Genomic DNA, 21382 nt, shown 5'->3' with positions numbered 1-21382 from the left:
TGAAAAGCCATAATGTTTAAGGTAACAAAGCTTCCACGTTAAGTGATAATGGTCCATTCCTATGCCAATGTACTTGTATTATACTTCTGTACTTTCATAGTTATGCTGCCAACGTAAAATTATAATTTTTTGAAAGATTTTATGTATTTTTAGAGAGAAGGGAAGAGAGGGAGAAATACATCGACGTGAAAGATTGATTGCCTCTAATATGTGCCCCGACTGGGGACTGAACGAACTGGTGACCTTTTGCTTAGCAGGACGACACCCAACCAACAGAGCCATACTACTCAGGGTTATTAATATTTTTATCAGGTTAAGAAAAGCCCCTTCATCTCCTTATTTAGAAAAGCATGGCTATTGTTCTGTTTATAAAATTTAGAAGTGGGGATCAGGAAGTTCCAAGAAAAACTGGGTTGCATTATTAAAGGAATTTTATGAAAATGATGCATCTGTTGGTTAAGCGTTGACATCGTGCTGACACTGCCCTCTCCTTTGTTTGAATATGCCCCATCTTTACATGTTTTGTAGTCAGCAGGGATGTTATTCAGTATAATTTTATGATTTTTAATTAGGTTTCATTACACTTATTTTGGTACTTGAATCGCTTCAGTTTTACTTTTGTACATGTTATGTTTCAAATTATTCAACTTCTTTCTATACATACTAATTAGAAAAATTTTTATATTAAATTGATATCCTAAAAACCTGTTAGTCATTTTTTCCCTGCTGGTTACCCTTATATGCTTTCGAGGTTCCATACAGTTCTATGCACACAATTGTTTCAGCTCTGAAACAAGTTACTTTCTTCTTCATTCTTAACTGATACCTGTTTCTCATGGCACCGACGCAGATACCTAGTCAACCGCTGCAGGGGCACTGGAGTGATGCCTATTCTTGTTTTGTGCATTCTTTTATTGAACAAAGGAATATTGAATATTCTTGTTCAATATTATGTTCTTCCATAAGCATTTTTTTGAAGACAGTCTTCAGAAAATGTTGAATGTTTTCATCAGTCCCTAAATTACCAATAAATTTGTCATAGATGAATACTGAATAGTATAAAATTATTTTTATCCATCTATTGAGATAATTAGAGATAGATTTTTTAAATGTGGTACCATAACATTTTACTGTAAAATATACATGAGGAAAAATGCATAAAACTCTATCTTTAATCCTCACCTGAGGATATGTTTATTGGTTTCAGAGCAAGAGGAAGGGGGAGAGAGGAAGCAGGAGGGAGCATCAATGTGAGAGACAAACGCTGATTGGCTGCCTCCCACATGTGCCCCAGCTGGGGCCAAACCCCCTAAACAGATGTGTGCCCTGTCGGAGGGTTGGACCCGCAACCTCCTTTCTGGTGCACGGGACAATGCTCTAACCAACTGAGCCACCTGGCCAGAGTCATAGACGTCTATTTGACAAAAATATTACAAAATAAATACCCATGACATCATACCCATACAACACAGAAAGGCCACCCTCACCCCACATCCCACTGGCTGATACCCTGTCAGAAGCCTCATCCTGCCCTCTCAAAGTCACCAACATCCCAAACTAATACAGGATAATTTCCTTTTCCCCTGGTATGGCTCAGTTGACTGAGTGCTGGCCTGCAAACCGAAAGGTTACTGGTTCGATTCCCAGGCAGGGCACATGCCTGGGTTGTGGGCCAGGTCCCTGGTTGGGGACTGACTACAAGAGGCAACCCACTGATGTTTCTCTCCCTTTCTTTCTCCCCCCCTTCCCCTCTCTCTAAAAATTGATAAATAAAATCTGTTTTAAAATAGATAATTTCCTTTTGTTTCTGTATACTTTTGTCACCTGTATAGGCAATACTTTTCCATTTTATATTGCATGTAAATAGAATCACACAGTACGTACAAAATGTCTTTTGTTCAGAAATATTAAGAGTCTTCCAGAGCTTCGCCCTTTTTCACATTTATTCATCTATTTTCATCCTTGGAGGATTTTACCTTTTCCGTGTATTGATTCAACTGCCAATGGCAGTTTCACAGTTTTGCTATTGGAATAATGTTTCTAATAATAACATTCTTTTTAAGTGTTTTTTTTAAATTGTAGTAAAATCCAGTAACATTCTTACACCTTTATCTCCTGCTTCAGTTTCTCCTAATCTCACTCCCACTCCTCACACTGCAGGCCAGACCCCCTGCTGCACGCGCACAGCGCACCAAGTCTGGCTCCGGGGCTTACATCTCAGCGGACAGCAACTCCATCCAGCCCTTTGTTCCCATACAAAACAATAGGGTGGCCCTCGACTCCTCCTCTCCCCCCACCTCCAGTCCATCAAGAAATTCTGATGGCTCTGAAATAGATTTGTGAGAATAGCATCCATCCTCAAGGTAACCGAGGGATCTTGGGGAGCTGCCGCACCAGGTCACTTTCGTGCTGCATGTCACTCACCACCAAAGCCAGTCTTCCACTGCTGCCAGTGCCTCGCAAGCAACTCGATGTGCCCACCCACCCACCCCAGAGCTGTCCTGCCACCTCTGCTGCCCTTGCTCCCCTTGAACTCTGCTCCAGGCACACTGGCCTCTGGCTGTCCTTCCCAAATATCCTTGGGAAGTGGATTAATTTGCTTGGGGTGCCGAGACAGAGGGCCACCAACTGGGTGGCTGAAACAATGGAAATTTATTTTCTCACAATTTAGAAAGGAAATCAAGCTGTTGGCAGAACTGGTTCCTGCTGGAGGTTGTGAGGGAGAATCTGACCCAGGCCTCTCTCTGGATCACTGCAGTCGCTACAGTCCTTGCAGTCCTTGGCTTGTGAACAGATCGCACGAACCTCTGCTTATGTCTTCACGTGGGGCAGACATGTCTGTCTTCTCTGGGTCCAAATTTTCTCTTTTATAAGGAAACCCATTACTGGATTAAGATAGACTCTAAATCAGTATGACCTTATCTTGATTACATCTGTAAAGACTTTATTTCCAAATAAGGTCATATTCTGATGTTCCAAGTAGATAATGAAATTTAGGGGAACACCATTGAACCCAGTATATACATATATGTGTACTTGTATATATTTTATAATTGATTTCAGTATCAGCTTTCAGTATTATCTCAAATAATTATTTTACTGTTCTGCTTAACTATTCTTTGGACCCAGATATATATATGAAATACATAAAATCTGTATATCCATATCCCTTTCATCTATCCAAGTGCTGTGTATTTCTGTGCTACTGTGAAAAGTCAATGAAATCTACAGGTAGATATGGTTATTCATTGTGGGTAAGGCTGGGAGCGCTCTTTCCCTGGGTCCCCGTCGTTATCACCCAGGTTAGAATTCAGCAATGGCCTCACTTGCATGATGTTGGGAAGGTACTGGCGAAGAAGCCACTACTCTCGGGGTTTGGAGCCACTGTACAGACTGCCAGAACAGTACATCAGGTTTCTTGGGTACCAGCCTGCAGCTTGCTTTCCTGATAACCAGCCTGGGCGGTCAAGCACGTACCCAAGCCAAACACCAACTTTTTCTTTTTGAGTTTTTTAGAGGTCCTGGCTTCCACATGTGAGCTCCCCGAGCTCCCAATTGTGGATCAGAGCCTATAGTCCTGAGTACACAGGTTTGGGTTTTGCAGCAAGCCCGAGTGTGCCCACCAGGCCAGGATTTGGGCTGTCACGGTTGTGGATTCTGATGCTTTGACCTTCCTCTTCTCTGGTCTTGCCGTGTTTGTGTAAGGCCTTATTTCTGTAGTGAACACCACTCTACTGACAGTTGCATAAGGTCTGGGATCCCAGCTCCATCACGGCCCATATGATGGTGCAGACAACAGTCTGTGGGACTTGGTTTCTCTGAAGCAGCGTCGAGTGGCCACACTGTCCACCCTTCCATGTGAGGAATAAACCCCACCCCATCTCGCAGACTATGTGAGTTTTTGTTACCAAACACAAGCCCTCGGGACGTGTTCAACTTTTATACTTCTGTGTGCTTAAAAATGATGTGCATTTTACTCAGTGATGTGCAAGTTTCAGAAAAATCATATTCACTGTTTTCAAACCAGTTGAATATTAACAAATGTTACTTTTCAAATGGCTGAGAGGCTGTATTAAAATATCCCCTTGCACTTATGGGTTGTCAAATTAGCCTCACAAAATCTCAGTTTAAGAGAATCAGTCTATATGCTTATGCATTCTTGGTCAACAGGACCAGGTGCCTACAAGTTTAAGGAGTTGGTAAATGTCTGTTCTTATTTAAAACTTTTATTAAAATAGTAGGAGTAAAATAATGATTTCGTCAGTGTTATCCAGCCAAAGGCTACGAAGACCACACTGTAGTCCACAGGGAGTCAGGCGCTGGCTGAGAGCACCGGGGACACACCCACCTCACACAGGACTGTACAACGTGTCAGTAAGGGTGACAAGACATTTGTGACATCAGAACACTTGCCATATGTTAGATGACTTGAGTGTTCTAGGAAGTGACCCTTTACCCTGGATTAGGTGCTGTCAGGAGGTCAGTCTAACTTTATGATTGGATACCTTAGTCATTCTTATCACAAAGCAGAGAGAATGAAGTGCAGCTGAAATCAGCAAGGAAGCACCTGTCACATTAGAAGCAGGAATGTGGTGAGTTTTGTGGTTTGGATGTGTTCCACTTTTAGCCTTTTTACAGACATGCACTCTCCATCTTGCCTCTGAGCTTCCTGCTCTGGGCCGGCTCTCCGCCGCCCTGCAGGTGCAAAGATAGGGACTGGACTCTAGGATCCTGCTGGGGAGGTGCCCACAGGCACTGCAGCTACTGGGACAGCGATGTCCAAGTGAGCTATAAGCACTCCTGCCCCTGGCCCTGATTGGAGGGTGCTCCTGGAATCCCTCCCCATGGGACCGTATCCTGAGTGACAGGCCTTGGGGAGACAAGATACTGATCCACCAACCCAGGAAGTTGGCTCCAGCAGGACCGGCACCTAGCTTCTCAGACTTGAGTCCTTGTCTTCCTCTTGGACAGATGAGTCCTCAGTTTCCCCAGAGCACCCCTTGTACGGAGCTGTGACAGGAGAGTACAAAAGCACCTATTCACCTCCTGGGTCGGGAGTCAGCTGGGGTTGTATTCCATGAACGCCTGCTCTTTAACAACAAAGACTCAAAATGACATCACCTTGTGCAAGGCAGGGTCCCACTTGGCATTAACCTATAACCTTAAGGGAGGTCCTGCCATGTATGCCCACCCCCACCTCTGGGGTTTGAAGTGAGCACCCAGAGTCCTATCAACTGGTGTTGGAACCCCACTGTGTGGATGTGACCCAGAGGTCCCATGGTGTCACAGGTCAGTGCAACTATGGAAGGTTTTATTAGTGGGTCGATGTCCCCATGAGTAATATTGATGAATCGGTGATCCTGGAGTGTAAAATGCATTCTGCCAGTTGTTGAAATTGATTAGGTACAAGCTTCTTCTCCGAACAGGTGTCTTTACTGACCGTTTCCTCTCTCAAGTCCCTCATGGACTAGCCACCTTACACACCATCCGAGACATACAGCCACAGCCAGGTAACTGAAAACACAACAGTACTTCCGGACTGCATGTGGCCAGAGAAGTATCACTGGCCATCTGACACAGAGACAGAAACTAGGCTTTGTTCCTGGGGGCAGACCAATAGAACCATAAGTGAGCTAAATGGAAAGAGAAAAGCATGGCCCATTTTCTCATCAGTGGAAATAATACAAGGGACCAGCCCTGGGCAGTAGCATTAACAACCAATCGCCATCCATCATAGGAAGAATCATCCTGTGGATATTCAGCAAAATTACTGGCAACAAGACAGATGCAAGACAGGAACATGCTTCCCTTAATCCTCTAAGGGCTGTCTGAAAACAGAAGCAGCATTTCCAGAAGTAGAGTTTATTCAAGGTACTTATGCCTATAAGCTGAAGCTCTGTGTGGTAACTCACTCCCATCACAACAACGGAAGTGCTCACCTCGCCTAGAATACGGTTCGGGTTCTCCACAGACAACAAGGGGAGATGTGTACGTCCGCTCCCCCAACACTGTTGAGCTGTAGGAGCAGGACGCCTGGCTGGAGACCACTGACTGGAGCAATAGCTAGGTTTTCAATGTTAGCAAAGAATAAGTCACTTTTAATTTACAAAGATGGTAGCTGCATAAAAAGGAAGGAAAGACCAGAAAATAATTTCAAAAGGTGTATGTATTTAGTAACATTACCCCAGAATACATATGAAAAAGTTGGTTACAATGGAACAATAAATTATTCTTTAGAATGGGTTCATAATTAATTAAACATAAAACACAATAACATGTGTCAGTATACAACAGATTTGAAAACCTAAATAATAGCTAAGAAACAATGTAGAAAACTACAATTGAAAAAAAATGCAGTTTGAATCACATATTTTTTTAAATGAGCATTAGTCCTGAATAGTGTGGTTCAGTGGCTGAGCAATTGTCTCAGAAAGAGAAAGGTTACCGGTTCGATTCCTTGTCAGGTCACATACCTGGGTTGCAGGCCAGGTCCCACATCAGGGCACGTGCTAGAGGCAACCAATCGATGTTTCTCTCACATATTGATGTTTCTCTTCCTCTCTTTCTACCTCACTTCCTCCCTCTCTAAAAATAAATGAATAAAATCTTTAAAAAATGAGAATCAAACATTTGGTAATGACATATAAAAATTGAGCATAATTAAACATACTGGGCTTATCATTTAGAAAGCATTCAGCTAAAAGAGAAAACTTTCACAAACAGCCAAATATATCACAAAGGCGCATTTCCACCATGGAAGTGTCCAAATACATTTGTATGAAACAAAAAATGCAAGGTCAGTGCAGCCTCTCAACAATGCAATCTGGGAGGTATGTTTTCTGTATTTTGGCGCCAGTGTTAAATATGTCAGGGTGGAGTCAGGAAAAAGATCTACCAGTAGAGAAACGAGATGCTTCCTACAAAAATCACATAATTAGGAGAGGCATGAAAGACAAAAGGGGTGACAGGATGAGTGAAGACTGCTAAAGCCCATAGCCTGAAGAAGTAGCCTGTTGTACATCAAAGAGTTACAGGAAGAATCTGTGTGAATCTGAAGACCAAAGAGGGCCCACGATGGGGGAGCTCCTGGAAATGTCTGTGGAACCCGCTGCCTGAAAGAAAACTAACATCAAACCTGTGTTTGGTTAGGGCTGTTCTTAGACAGACAGAGGCAGAAGTCAAGAGAATGTGCTGTGTCTGGGGCCCACTAGGCTCCCACATCTCTGTCTGCTGATGGCAAAGAATATGTGAGGGTCATGGCATCTTCATTTCCAAACCTCATGCATCTTCCCTTTCTCAAACCTAAAGAGAAGGAAGATGGGATATAGCTTCCCAGCTTACCCGCTGACAACATAATACATGGAATCATCTAGACACCAGCTTTCATTTTCACACCGTGGGTCTCTCTTTGTAACTCAATGCATCATGTCCAATTTCCAATTAAGATCAGGAACATTAAGCAAAGGTCAAATTAAGAACATAATCAGAGGAGATCTTGCCATAATTACTAACTTCTGTGAGGAACACAGATGTGGTATCCACTAGCAACAAACAAATGTGAAAGCTCCACGTTTCTGTAACAAAGACTACAGTGAAGGGTCAATGTCTGCAGCAGCGAACCAGAAAAGAAAAAATACAGGTCTCATGGCATGATCACATGCTGGGAACATAATGGAGTCAAAAAACTTTTCATCTAAAATTATTATCATTTCACATGAAAATAAAAATAACCACTTAATCTAATCACTATGCTGATAAACCAGAAACTAACACAAAATAATATTGAATGTAAATTGTAACTGAAAAAGGTAATGTAAAAGTGATATGTCTACCACTCCAAATTTACAAATATAAACGAAGTTCTGCCTTTACAATAAAAGAGAGAGAAGCCCCAGCAACTCTTAACTGTTGAATGATATTGGGCAAGTTGCTTTGGCTCTCTGAGCCTCAGTTTCCCCAACTGTAAATTTTACACAATAAAAATCACTAAGTTATTAAAAAAACCCTAAATACCCTAAATCCAAAAGTAATAAAAATGGCAATGAGACAAGTTTTATACAACTATACAATTATTTAAAGTCCAAGATAATAAAGTGTGTAGTACAGATGAAGGAACATAGAGAAATATTTCTTATTTCAAGTTTCATATCAGAAACATAACCAGAAACTAATACACTGGAAACTGCTACTAAGGATGAGCTATTTACAAAGGCAATACCATACAAATAATCATTAAAAGATTTCAGCCTGCTCTGAATTTTCATACAAAATAAGTGCTACATCTAAAGGTTTTTCCACATCTTTTCCATCCATATGGTTTCTCTCCAGTGTGTTTGCTCTCATTTACAACACAATTTTCAGGAAGAATAAAGGTATCCCAATCCTCAAGTTCAGAGTTTCTGTCCATCGTGTGTCCTCATGTGCTTGCAGGTATTCGCCACACATGAAGGCTTTCCCACATTGCCGATGTTCACGTATCCTTTTCACTGTGTGTTCTCACATGTTTGCGCAGGGACGTGGGATACCGGAAGGCCTTCCCGCAGTGCTGACACTCATCAGGCCTCTCCCCAGTGTGTGTCCTCACATGTACTCGCAGGTTGTCAGGATACCTGAAGGATTTCCCACACTCCTTACACTCATAGGGTTTCACCCCAGTGTGTGATCTCATGTGTCCTTGAAGCGAGCAGAGACGACTGAAGGCTTTCCCACACTGCTGACACTCAAAGGGTCTCTCCCCACTGTGCATTCTCACGTGTATTCGCAGGGATGAGAGGAAACTGTAGGATTTTCCACACTCTTTACATTCGTAAGGTTTCACCCCACTGTGTATCCTCATGTGACCCTGAAAATGCTGCAGCTGCCTGAAAGCTTTCCCACACTCCTTACACTCGTAGGATTTCTCCCCACTGTGTGTTCGCACGTGTTTCTGAAGGTAAGAGTGGCTGGTGAAGGTTTTGCCACACTGCTGACACTCATAGGGCCTCTCCCCAGTGTGCGTTCTCACGTGCACTCGCAGCGAGGCGGCATACCTGAATGCTTTCCCGCAGTGCTGACATTCACAGGGCCTTTCCCCGGTGTGTGTCCTCACGTGCACTTGCAGGTTTGCAGGAAACCTGAAAGCTTTCCCACACTGCTGGCACTCATAGGGCTTCACTCCACTGTGCGTCCTCACGTGCCCGCGCAAGGAGGAGTGACGACTGAAGGCTTTCCCACAGTGCTGACATACATACGGCCTCTCCCCACTGTGCGTCCTTGCATGTTCTTGCAGATTTGTGAGATACCTGTAGACTTTCCCACACTCCTTACATACATAGGGTTTCACTCCACTGTGTGTCCTCACGTGTCTTCTAAAGTATTTCAGACTACCGAAACCTTTCCCGCATGCTTTACACTCATAGGGTTTCTCTCCAGTGTGAGTTCTCGCGTGTCCTGTAAGGTAAAAGTAATACATAAAGGCTTTCCCACATACTTTGCAAGTATGGATTTTCTGTCCACAGTGACCTCTCAAATGTCCCCGAAAGGAGGAGTGGCAAGTGAAGGCTTTTCCACATTTCTGACACTCGACGGAGTTTGCATTACTAAGGCTCTTCACGTATCTCTCAGACGCTCTCCCAGTGTCCCCACAGTGACAGGGTTTGTGCACACGCTCTGGTTCCACATGAGGGCTTGGACACGAGACGCACGTGCAGGCTTGTCCACGTTCCTCACAGGGATGAGGTTCACATCCAGTGGGAGACCTTAGCTGACTCAAGCGGGTTTTTCCACACTTAGTGCATTCCTGGGGCTTAACTCCAGGCGGGTGTCCCTCCCCCACAGGAAGATTTGTGACTGGGTTCAGGGTATCTCCACATGGATGAGCTTCACCCCTCTCACAGGGAGCCTCCAGCACATGACTTCTGTTCAAAATAGGAAGTGCACTATTAGTGATGAATGATCATAAGTGGTTTTTTATTAATGATTATTAAGTGTTAATGATTGTTTTAAACACATATTTACCATTTTCGAGGCATGGGTATATTTTTGGCACTGTCTACATTGTTCCATCATGAAACAAGCTTATTGCTCTGGCTGAGCTAAAACAGGGCCATAACTTTCAGTGTTTCTTACATCTGGGGTTTCCTCACCATTGTTTCCATCTGGATTCTGTTTCAGACACTCCATATCTAATCACATTTATGAAAATAGTGTTGCATGAAAATCCCAAGTACACTGCTGCTCAGCTAGGTTTATACTTTTTCTTTAACTTCAAGATGGTCTAACACTCTGCTGAGGCGCCCTGTTCCGCTGTGCCACTCACCTCGGACGCCTCTCCTGGGGTTGGTGCTGATCTGCAATGTTATGGTCTGTGCAGTTTCCTCTAAAACCAGGCCAGGAATCATTTCTTGTGAATCTTAATATTTTCTCTTCACTGGATATTTTATTCTCCAAAGTATCCTGCCCAGGACGTGACGCATGGGTTTTAACTTGAGTGAAACAATCTGTAACAACTGATAGGATAATTCAATTAAATTTCCTGGGAAGGAAATGGTGAAATAAGGAAAATAAAGTAAGAATGTGTGAATTAATTTTCATATTCTGATAGAAAAGAGTAAACAAATTTTATAAGGAAGAACAAATTTGTTTTTTTAAAGGTTTATTTTATTCTCATCTGAGAGAGAGGGGAAGAGAGAGAGAAGGAAACACTGATGCAAGAGAGAGACACCAACTGGCTGCTTCCTGCATGTGCCCCAACTGGGGATCGAGCCAGCAGCCTTTCCGTTCCTGGGCAATGCCCAGCCAACTGAGCCACGCCGGCCAGGGCAGGAAGAATAAATCTGAAAACAAAGAAGGGACTTTTGCTTTTTGGATCTTTGGCAACAATAGGAAAAATGACTCAAAATGGCAGCCTGGTCACTAAGAAATACTGTAAAAAAGAGACCGGGTAAAGATAAATATTATAAAAAATGTGAAGTTGGGAGGAACTGGGCAAAATGCTCGTGCCCAGGTACTCCCTTTACAAGAGGAGATACAGAGAATCTTCCCACATGAGTGAGGATGGATAAAAAGTCCAACAGGGAGGCCAGTAAATGTAAAATGTCACCCTTCTCAAACACAGACTGAATCGTGTTTCTAATGGATTTGTCCAAATATCAATCCCTTATCCAGAATTGACTCCTCCTGAGGGGATTTGCTCTCTGGAGTTCTCAGACACAGAGGCCCTAGGTGAAGCCTTTCTTCACAGCCCCTGCTGCCATTAGAAGACAGGTGGTGTGTCTGGCCGATGCCCTGCACCTGGAGAAAAGGTCCTCATGATGGAGGATGGAAGGCAACAAACCACCTGTGGGAAGGACCCAGCGCTGGGCTCCATGGCCAGTGACGACGTGTAGTGTGGATTTCATTGTAGTGTGACTATGCCGAATTTGTATTAACCACTGTCTCAAGGGTGAAAACTGGAAGCTGCTCTCACTGCCCCAGAGCAAACTGGAAATCCATGCTCACACTTATTAAAAAATCAGGGAACCCCAGTCTTTTATTTAAAAGAAATAAAAAGTCAATTTAATACATAAAACTTTGTTATCATGAAAAAGATACCTGGACTAGATGGGTTCCATGAAGGCTTGGACTGCACCTGGGGTTTTTGTTTGTTTGTTTGTTTTTTCACATCTTGCCCTTCCTTGGACCCAAGTAATAAGGACAACTGTAAGAAATGCTTTTTCCATAAAAGGCGGTGAGGGATGAAGCCATCCTTACCCACTGAGGCCAGGTTTCTGAAGGTCTCCAGCATCACTTCTCTATAGAGCTTCCTCTGAGCACCATCCAGCAGAGCCCACTCTTCCTGAGTGAAATTCACAGCCACATCCGCAAAGACCACCGTGTCCTGAAACGTCCCACATATTGTTTCAACAAGGCACCACTTCATCAGCATGTGGGGGAACATGGGGGAGGCCAACAAAGAATGCAACTCAGTTCCTAGAACTGCCAAGCTCATGCTCTTTTGGGAAACGACAGTGAGCAAGCAAACCAAATGCAGTACACTCAGCGGTGGTGAGAGCTTGGAACTTAGAGTCCAAGTGCAAGAACAAGTGATATAAGCTTACTCACACTTAATAAAAAAGTGATTTTTAATGAGATAAAGCAGATTCTGAGTATGTTAAAGACTAAAAATAAAATCATCATTCCGATAATGTAGAATCGAATACTTGGCTTGCTCAAAAGTTATTTGTCAACTCCCGAGTGTCAGAAATTCATGAACACAGATTTCCAGTGCTGCTTGATCTAAGCAGCTCTCACCTTGGAATTCAACAGTGCTGAGGAGCACTGTTGGGTCCTCAACAGTGGGTCTAGTCCCCTCACATCGGACAGAGGCAGAGACCCAACCCCTCCCAGCATAAGGCGGACCCTGTGGGCACAGGTACAGGCCAGGGCCCGGGGCCTGGCACGCCTGCTGGGTAAGAGGAGAACCTGGTCCCTGAAGGAATTTTCAAGCCAGCAGGGCCTCTCAAATAAACAACTGAGTGCCTGGATTTGAGAAAAATGGTCCCACAAAGAAGAATTGCAGAGACCTAATGGTAATAAGCCAAAGGTAACTTTAACAGAGAGAAAAAATTACCATATGTACACTTTAGAGCAATACTGGATGACATCATACCAGTCAAGAACAAACAATGATTTTTTAAAAATCACATGTCCACGGTGATGCTGCTGTAAACAACCCCACTGTGCCACCAGTCACGTACATATACAGCACCGACAATGATGTACCTATCACTTTACAACAATAATAAAGGACCACGTCACTTATGTATTCCCACAGTGCCAAGAGACCAACGAAAGAGGCTGACAATGCCAGCATTAAACAGAGTTTATTAAGGAAACTTACAGACAAAAGCAGGGTCTTTGGCAGCAGGGAGCCGGTATGTCTCTGCAGCAAAAAGGGGTCATGGGTGTGATATGTAGAGTGAAGAGGCAGGTGCTAACACACGTGACTTGTAGCCATGTGGTACATGCTTGTTAAAAGCTATATAATACAAATTGGTAAACATCGGCCCCCTTTTCTTTCTTTTTTTTAAGATTTTATTTATTTATTTTTAGAGAGGGAAAGAGAGAGAGAGAGAGAAAACATCAATGTGCGGTTGCAGAGGGCCATGGCCTGCAACCTAGGCATGTGCCCTGGCTGGGAATCAAACCTACGATGCCTGGTTCACAGCCCACGCTCAATCCACTGAGCTACACCAGCCAGGGCCTGGGCCCACTTTTCTATGTAAAAACATTCCTTTTAGGTGACAGGGACCCACTCACCCAGAGGTGAATTAGTGCTCAGCTAGCTTCGTGAGATGGCACTGGTCACATTAAGCAGTGGGAAACACTTTGCCTAACAACTATACTTTTTGTTATGTTGGACTGTACTTTTTATATTTACACAAAAAGCTATAAAACAGGGTGCTGTGTTACTGTGCAGCAGCCTCCTACATCTCCTTACCACGTCTCTTTATTGCAGCATTTTTTGTGTGCTTGATTAAATCTCATGTTGTTTTGTATAGTAACATGACATCAGGCCTGTGGCCTGGGTGTTTAATAGGCTACACTGTCTAGGTTGGTGGAAGTGTGCACTGTGATATTTGCACACGGACAAAATCTCCTATGGATGCATTTCTCAGAATGCATCTGCCATGAAGCAGCATATGACTGTATATACATATTCACAGCAGAATGATTCAAAATAGCCCCAAAGTGGAAACAACTCAAAAATCCATGAACTGAAATGGGAAGCAAAATGTAGACTATTCGTGCAATGGAATATTACTGGCAATGAAGAAATAAAGTACCGATGATCCACAGCACAAAATCAATAAACCTTAAACACATTACCAAGCTTCACAAAGAACACACATGGTATTAAATCACTTATATCAGGGGTCCCCAACCTCTGCGCCATGGACTGGTACTGGTCCAGACCTGTCAGGAACCAGCCTGCACAGCAGCAGGTGAGCTTGAGTGTAATGCACTTAAATCATCCCGAAACCATCCCCCACCCCTGGTCTGCGGAAAAACTGTTTTCCATGAAAACGGTCCCTGGTGCCAAAAAGGTTGGGGACTGCTGATCTATATGAAATGTACAGAAGAAGCAAATCTGTGGAGACAGAAAGTGGCTGAATCAACCGCCAGCAACCAGGCTCCGGGTGTGGGGCACGTGACCGAGGCTGACAGCCAGCAGACACAAGTTTCTTTTCGGAGTGAAAAAAAAAATTTCTATTATGGGGACAGTTGCACAATTCTTTAAATACACCAGATACCACTGAATTTTATACTTTAAACAGGTAGGCTTTACAGTATATAAACTATATCTCATATACAGCTGTTGTTAAAGAAGTTCAGACAAACTAAAAATACTGGATGGGGCAAAAGTAGGTTTACAGTTGTGAGTACACAAAACACAGGGCTTATTCTTGTATCATTATATGTTAATTTATTATTTTCCATAAGGACAACTCTAACCCTATTTTGGCCCCACACTGTACACCCTTCTTAACTTAATGGCATTTTTATTTAAATACAAAGAACTTGCACAAATAAATTAAAGTACAGAACTGGAGCAAAATTTCACATGTTTCAGAGATTAAGCACATTGAGGAGATATTACAAACCACTGTGGGAAGAGATTTTTTTATATTAGATGTAATGGGATAAATGTACAGAAATTAGTAAACACACCTGAGATGATGGAAAAAAAAAGAACATCTGAAAACATCCATGGTCATTAAAGGAAAAAAGCCAGCTGACCCCACTGTCCCCACACACCAAACGAGATTCTCAAACGGTTCCTAGGCCAGGTTTCAAATATTTTTTTAAAATCAGTGATTCCAAATTGTAGGAAATAAACAGAGTATTACCAAGGCCAGAAAGGAACAATTCAAAACACATTCAAAGGCAACAACATTTACAACTACAAAGGCAAAGGGTTTTTAAAAGGCATCTAATATGTAAATGCATAAAAAGCATAACTCAAAACCAAGTTCATTTTATTCCAGAAAGGCAAGATGGGTTAAATATGAATTGTTCAATAAGTATAATTTATTTCATTGATGAAAAAAACAAAAAAAAGATACAAACCATAGGCTTTCCAGTTCACAGAAGCTGAGGACGTGCTGGCCTCATGTCACTGCTCATGGATGACAACACAACTTAAAGACAAGAAGGGAACACACCCAGTCAGAAAGAAAAGGTGTGTACACAAAGCCCAGAGCCAACTTCCCACATGGCAGTGAAACGTTACAACTGTTCCCTCTGACACCTGGAACCAGAAGGAAAGGATGGGTGTGCATACAGTCACACACCTGTGAAGGCCAAGCCAGTGTGGCCACAGAAAACAAGAGAGTGGGAAAAGATTTATAAAGTGAAAACACTAAACTTGACTAGTATTAGATAATGAGATTTAGTACTTAGAAATTCCCCCACCCTACAGACAAATTATTAAATTTATAACTCATCATAGCAGGGTGCTGGTTACAATATAATATTCCAAAATTAATTTCATCACCAATAATACATCTGATAAGGGGTTAATAACCAAAATTTATATAGAACTCATATAACAACATCAAAAGAGCAAACAATCTGCCCTGGATGGCATAGCTCAGTGGATTGAGTGTGGGCTGCGAACCAAAGTGTCACAGGTTCAATTCCCAGGCAAGGTACATGCCTGGGTTGCAGGCCATGACCCCCAGCAACCGCACATTGATGTCTCTCTCTCTCTCTCTCTCTCTCCCTCCCTTCCCTCTCTAAAAATAAATAAATAAAATCTTAAAAAAAAAAAAGGGCAAACAACCCAATTAAAAAATGGGCAAAGGACCTAATGGGCAAAGGACCTAAATACACAGATCTCCACAGAGGACATACGGATGGCCAACAGACATATGGAAAGATGTCCAATGTCACTAATCATCAGAAATGCAAATTAAAACCACAATGAGATATCACCTCACCCCTGTCAGAATGGCTATGGTCAATAAATCCACAAGAAACAAGTGTTGGCGAGGATGTGGAGAAAAGGGGAACCTCTCCGTACCAGACTGGTGAGAATGTGGACCGGTACAATCAAGGTGGAAAGCAGTGTGGAAGTTCCTCAAAAACTTAAAAATGAAATGCCTTATAGCCTAGCGATTCCACTTCTGGGAATATATCCAAAGGAACCAAAACACTAATTCAAGAGAATATATGCACCCCTGTGTTCACTGCAGTGCAATTTACAATAGCTAAGCTATGGATGCAAGGCAAGTGCCCATCATTAGATGAGTGAATAAAAAAGCTGTGGTATACACACACACACGCGCGCGCGTGCGCGCGCGCACATACACAATGGAATATTACTCAACCATTAAAAAGAACAAGATCTCACTGGAAAAGAGGCCTCTGCTTCTGGAAACCTCAGCAGATCTTCAGCTCTCAACTCAGAGGTGCGATAGTTAGTTTTATGCATTGACATGGCTGGGTTATTGTACCCAGTTCAATTAAACACTAATCAAAGAGCTGCTATGAAGGTATTTTGTAGATGCGGTTAACATCTCCAATCAGTCGACTCTAACTAAGTACAGGGGAGGACTCTGGACAATGTGCATGGGCCTTATCCAATCAGCTGTAAGCCTTTAAGAGCAAACACTGAAAGGCCTTAAAAACAAATACTGATACACCCCTCTGTTCATTGCAGCATTATTTACAATAGCCAAGCTATGCAAGTAACTCAAGGGCCCATCACTAGACGAGTGGATAAAAAAGCTATATATATTATATATATATATATAATGGAATATTACTCAACCATAAAAAAGAATGAAATCTTACTGTGTGCGACAGCATGAATGGACCTGGAGGATATTATGCTAAGTGAAATAAGTCAGTAAGAGAAAGACAAATACCACATGATTTCGCTTACATGTGGAATCTAGAGAACAATATAAATGAACACACAAAACAGAAACAGACTCATAAATTCAGAGAACAGACTGATGTTTTCCAGAGGGGAGAGGGGACGAGGATTATAGGAAAAAGGTGGAAGGATTGAGAAGTACAGATTCGTAGCCATGCCATGTACAGCGCAGCATAAGGAACACAGTTAATAATATTGTAGTAACTATGTATGGTGCCAGCTGGGTACTAGAAATATTAGGGGGAACGGTTTGTAAAGTATATGATTATCTGACTACTATGCTGTATACCTGAAAGTAATACAAAACAATATCAAATGTAAACTGTAAAAATTATTTCAAAAAACAATTTCAGTTCCATGGACAGAGACAGGAAGAAAACAACACATTAAAAGATACCACTTAGTCGGTCTCCTCCCCAAATGCCTGGATGCCCCACCTGCCTCAGTCACCAATTGCCAAGGCCTGGATGAGTGGCAACAAGGACCCAGAGATGGAACTGGAAGCCTTGTGTTTTATTTCTACAGGAGATTAAAGTTTCTGGAAGTTTCCTGGTTTCCTGACAATACAGAGTGAAAATGGTGATCCCAAAGTCACTTTAATAGAAATTTCTATCCTTCACAGGCAAAAAAAAAGGGGAAGAGTGGCCCAGTGTGAGCCAGCTCAGATCGGCAGCCTGCATCTCACAGCAAAAAAAGGAACCCAAGTCAGAAGGTCAAGGACTTTCTGAGCTGGGGGCTGGACTCACCCTGCTGACAGGTAGTCTAGGGTGGACCCACCCAAGGAAGGAATAAGGGGACCCTGAGCCCCTGGAAAACCAAACTCTGGATCCCCACACACCCAGCTTTCCCCCCTCAGTGTGGGAACAATGCCCCCTCTAAGGCCTCAACACTCACCAAGGAGGTAAGCATAAGATCTGACCCAAATTAACTCAAATTCATCACCTTCCCTCCAGCCATAAAATCCAAAGGTTCACACCCTAAGGATGACCTTCAGGGTTACTCAGTTTGCACAAATCACACTTAACTCCAGGGACTCTGTGGATGATGTGAAACCAACCATCACAGGTCACAATTCACAAAATGTGCATTAATCTTTGACATCAACTATTCGCAGGCAGTGGAACACGATCACACAGGGTCTCACAAACTGCACCCTGAATGGAAGGGTCACTACAATTTTTACGCACCTTTTTAATCTGTATCTCCACTGACCTTGCATGAAGGGCTGAAACTGTGTGCATTTTCTCCACAATTCTAATAAGAGAGAGGACATTTTCTGTATCTGAGATATTCTTCCTCAGAGACATCTGTAGTTAAGTGCTGGAATAACATGAGTCAGCAGGAAAAAAGACCTGAGACACTTAACCATCTTCACAAACATGAAGAAACTGAGGCAAAAAGGATTCAGTCATTTTACATCTGCTGAAACCTGAGGCTGCAATAAGAGAAAGCTCTTGGTGCTGAACTGGACACAGAGGAGGCTGCTCACAGGTGTCTGGTGACAATGCTGAATCCTCCCTGATCCTGTTCTCCTGGAAACATGCCTGGAAGGTAAAAGGAATCACCCCAACCATTTGTTCTAGAAAAGGGCACGCTGCAAGAACCACTGACTTAGATAAGACTCTCAGATGTCTCCTGTGTTTACCTATGACAAAGCCAGAGACAAACATCCCAATTCTCTGAGTCCTAAATAATTGGCTGTACTGTTCGTCCAGGCAGAACAAATGCTTGTTGGCCAGACTTTAGTTCGGCTTCTCTCCTAAACCCAGACCCTGAACGTAGGTCTGTCCTCAGCCTTAGCCCACAGACACTCCCTCCTGAAAACAAACTGGGATGAGGATCTGCCATCCTAACCATACCTGGTCCTTCCTGCTTTTGTTGACTCCCTTCTATAAAGGCAAAACTCAGAAGGCCCAACTCTCGAGATACTTGCAGATGGCATGGTCTGAGAGTTCTCCCCACTACACAGCCCCGGCGCCCGTGCCCTTCTACCCATCCGGTGCAGTAATTCTTTTGAACAAAAGTCTCTCCTTACAAAGCTTAGATTTTTCAAATTTCACAGGCTTGACCAAGTGATCACAATTTCCCATCCAAGATTTACTAGACTTTTGTCCTCCCGACAAGTCCAGCCATTGTCCCCACCTCGTCTGAACAAGCACTGAGAAGCAGACAAGGCCCCGCTGACCTGAGAATTCGCTGGCCACAGAGAGACGGCGGCTATCACACCGCCTTCCTGCTCACCCTCCTGCCACAGAAAAGTCCGCTTCTGATCTGAGACGCGGGCACAGTTCGGAGACCCAAGCCTTGTCCCTACAGCAGCAGTCTTTGAGGCAAGTCCGGATTTGATGGCATCTGTCAGATTCAGATCAATTCCTCCCACTCCGCGTCCACCCCGCCCCCAGCCCCTGACCGCCAGCGACGGTAGTCGTCTAGTCCTTCCTCAGACCCACCCCAAAACACAGAGAGGAAACTCAGGTCGGGACGGACGGGGGGCACGGAGACACGGACCACGCGCCTCTTCGAGCCGGATCCGACCTGTGTGAACCAACCCAGCCTGGCCTTGGCCCGCTCCGTGCCCTTACCATCTCGCAGCGGTGAGGCTGGTTCTCAGGGCGTCGTCTTCCCCGCAGCTCCGAAGCTCTGGAAGGTGAGAGAGACAGTACACCCAGGATCGCTCCGGACAGAAACGCAAGAGCGCCTCCGCTGGCGGAGAGAGATGTCAACGAAGGATGTCAACGACGGATGCCAAAGCTCCAGCCTCCAACGGCGATGAATGCCCCTTACCCCCGCCCCCACAGATTGGACAATGCTGCAGGCACCCGCGACGTGACTGGATGGAACTCCAAACTGTTCCTTTCTAAGGATTCTGACTGGATATAACTCCTATCACGCCACCAGGCCTTGATTGGACAGTGTTTTAGAACCTTTCTTCCCTTGCCTCGTTAGGGCAGTTCTTTGGCCCCGCCTCTAAATCTCCAATTTTCGCTCTGGGCCACGCCTCCGTCTTCTCTCATTGGACAAAGTCACTTGTGATGGGCGGGGGCGGGGTCACGTGGTTGAACTCCGCAGAAATAGAGGTTGAGGGTTTCAGGCCTTCGGTTTAGAGCCGAGTCCTTCGGCGCTTTACGTGGGCTGTGAGCCGAACCCGCTCCTATCTAGGCGGACTCCGCGTCTGTCCACATCTCAGGGACACCACCTTGTCCTCCTGGACCGGACTCAGTTTCCTCGTGCATCTTTTTTTTGTCAGGAGCAGGGGCAGTCCCGACTAAAGGCCCTTGTGATCGCCAGGGTCAGTGGTTGCCATAGCAGCGAGGCCACGCTGAATTTGTCCCCTTTGTTTAGGCAGGACCGCGGGCAAGATAGGCTTTCGCTTGTAACCTTTGACACCGTGAGGCCCCGTCCCTACTTTGGGGCTGAGGTCAGCAACCCGTGCCTCCAGGTACTTTGTCTCCACTGACAGTGGACACCTGTGTGCCCAGCTGACTTACAGGCCTAGTCTCAGTACAACCACAGGTGTGCGATGTTGGAATTCTCAGGTGTGCATTCTACACTGCAAAGGAAATTTCATCCGATCAGGATTTTAGTCCCTGTGAATTTTGAAATCTAAAGGATAGTATTTGGATGAACATCGGCAGACTATTTTTTACATTTTTTCGCTACTTCTATGGAGGAAGGGAGAGAAACATCGGTGCAAGAGAGAATCATGAGAATTGTCGACTGGCTGCCTCTCCTATGCACCTGGACCGGGACGGGCACAACCTAGGTATGTGCCCTGACGGAATCAAACCTGCCACCTTTCAGTTTACAAAAAGGCAATCCAACCAACTGAGCCACACCAGCCAGGGCAAGACTGACAGACTTTAAATGAACATGATCAGTTGGGAGGATCTGTGGAGGAGATCATCCAGGAGACCGCTCACAGGAGGGGGTCTCACATGTTCAAGTTCTCACACACAATGACACAGCCAAAACTGCAAAAAGAACTCTGCTTAAAATAAAGCTCTATGGTTGTAACTGCCCCTTAGCTTCCTTTTTCTCCTCTATAAGTACCTCTCTAACATGGCACAGAGTTCAGTGTATGCATGTGGCTTGCTATGTCTCTGTGCACTGCATTGCGATTTTTTTTCCCAGAATAAAACCTTTTTGGTGATGAAACACTTACTCAATATTGTTTGTATTTTCCTTATTCAGGTAGTATAGTGGTGTTGCTCAGCTTTGTGAATGTACAAAAAGCCACTGAGTTGCCCTAGCCAGGTGACTCAGTTGATTGGAGTACTCTGTACACCAAAAGGCTGCAGGCTCTATTCCAGCTCGACACATTCCTAAGTTGTGGGTTACATCCCCAGTTGGGGTTGGTATAGGGGGTGGCAACGGATCAATGTTTCTCTCTCTCTCTCTCTCTCTCAATCTCTCTCTCCCTCCCTCCCTCCCTTCCTCCCTCCCTCTTCCTTTTTAAAATTAAATATATCCTTGGGTAAG

At 44.0% G+C, this 21382-nt stretch overlaps 1 protein-coding gene across 2 annotated transcripts; it reads right to left on the bottom strand.

Moving 5' to 3' along the window:
* Positions 1 to 6148: 6148 nt before the first annotated feature.
* Positions 6149 to 19723, bottom strand: LOC123814113 (zinc finger protein 77-like). Of its 2 annotated transcripts, XM_045831703.1 has the most exons (5): positions 19486 to 19723; positions 15091 to 15161; positions 11731 to 11857; positions 10298 to 10487; positions 6149 to 9896 (listed from the first exon to the last, which is right to left on the bottom strand). In XM_045831703.1, exons 2-5 carry the CDS (start codon positions 15091 to 15093, stop codon positions 8471 to 8473), a joined length of 1746 nt encoding a protein of 581 aa, XP_045687659.1. In that variant the 5' UTR covers positions 15094 to 15161; positions 19486 to 19723; the 3' UTR covers positions 6149 to 8470. The 2 variants fall into 2 exon arrangements, with proteins under 2 accessions (XP_045687659.1, XP_045687658.1); XM_045831702.1 differs by lacking the exon at positions 15091 to 15161 and having other exon boundaries at positions 19486 to 19722.
* Positions 19724 to 21382: the final 1659 nt, after the last annotated feature.

This window comes from Phyllostomus hastatus, unplaced genomic scaffold (assembly GCF_019186645.2).
Source record: "Phyllostomus hastatus isolate PE091 unplaced genomic scaffold, TTU_PhHast_1.1 phas_contig_159, whole genome shotgun sequence".
NCBI lineage: Eukaryota > Metazoa > Chordata > Mammalia > Chiroptera > Phyllostomidae > Phyllostomus > Phyllostomus hastatus.
This window is presented reverse-complemented; position numbering and strand designations above follow the sequence as displayed.

Coding starts and splice junctions, on each gene's coding strand:
- LOC123814113 (XM_045831703.1), bottom strand. Junction 10,488..11,730: donor CAGAAACCTGGCCTCAGTGG/GTAAGGATGGCT, acceptor TTATCCTATCAG/TTGTTACAGATTGTTTCACT. Junction 9,897..10,297: donor CCCCAGGAGAGGCGTCCGAG/GTGAGTGGCACA, acceptor TATTTTGAACAG/AAGTCATGTGCTGGAGGCTC.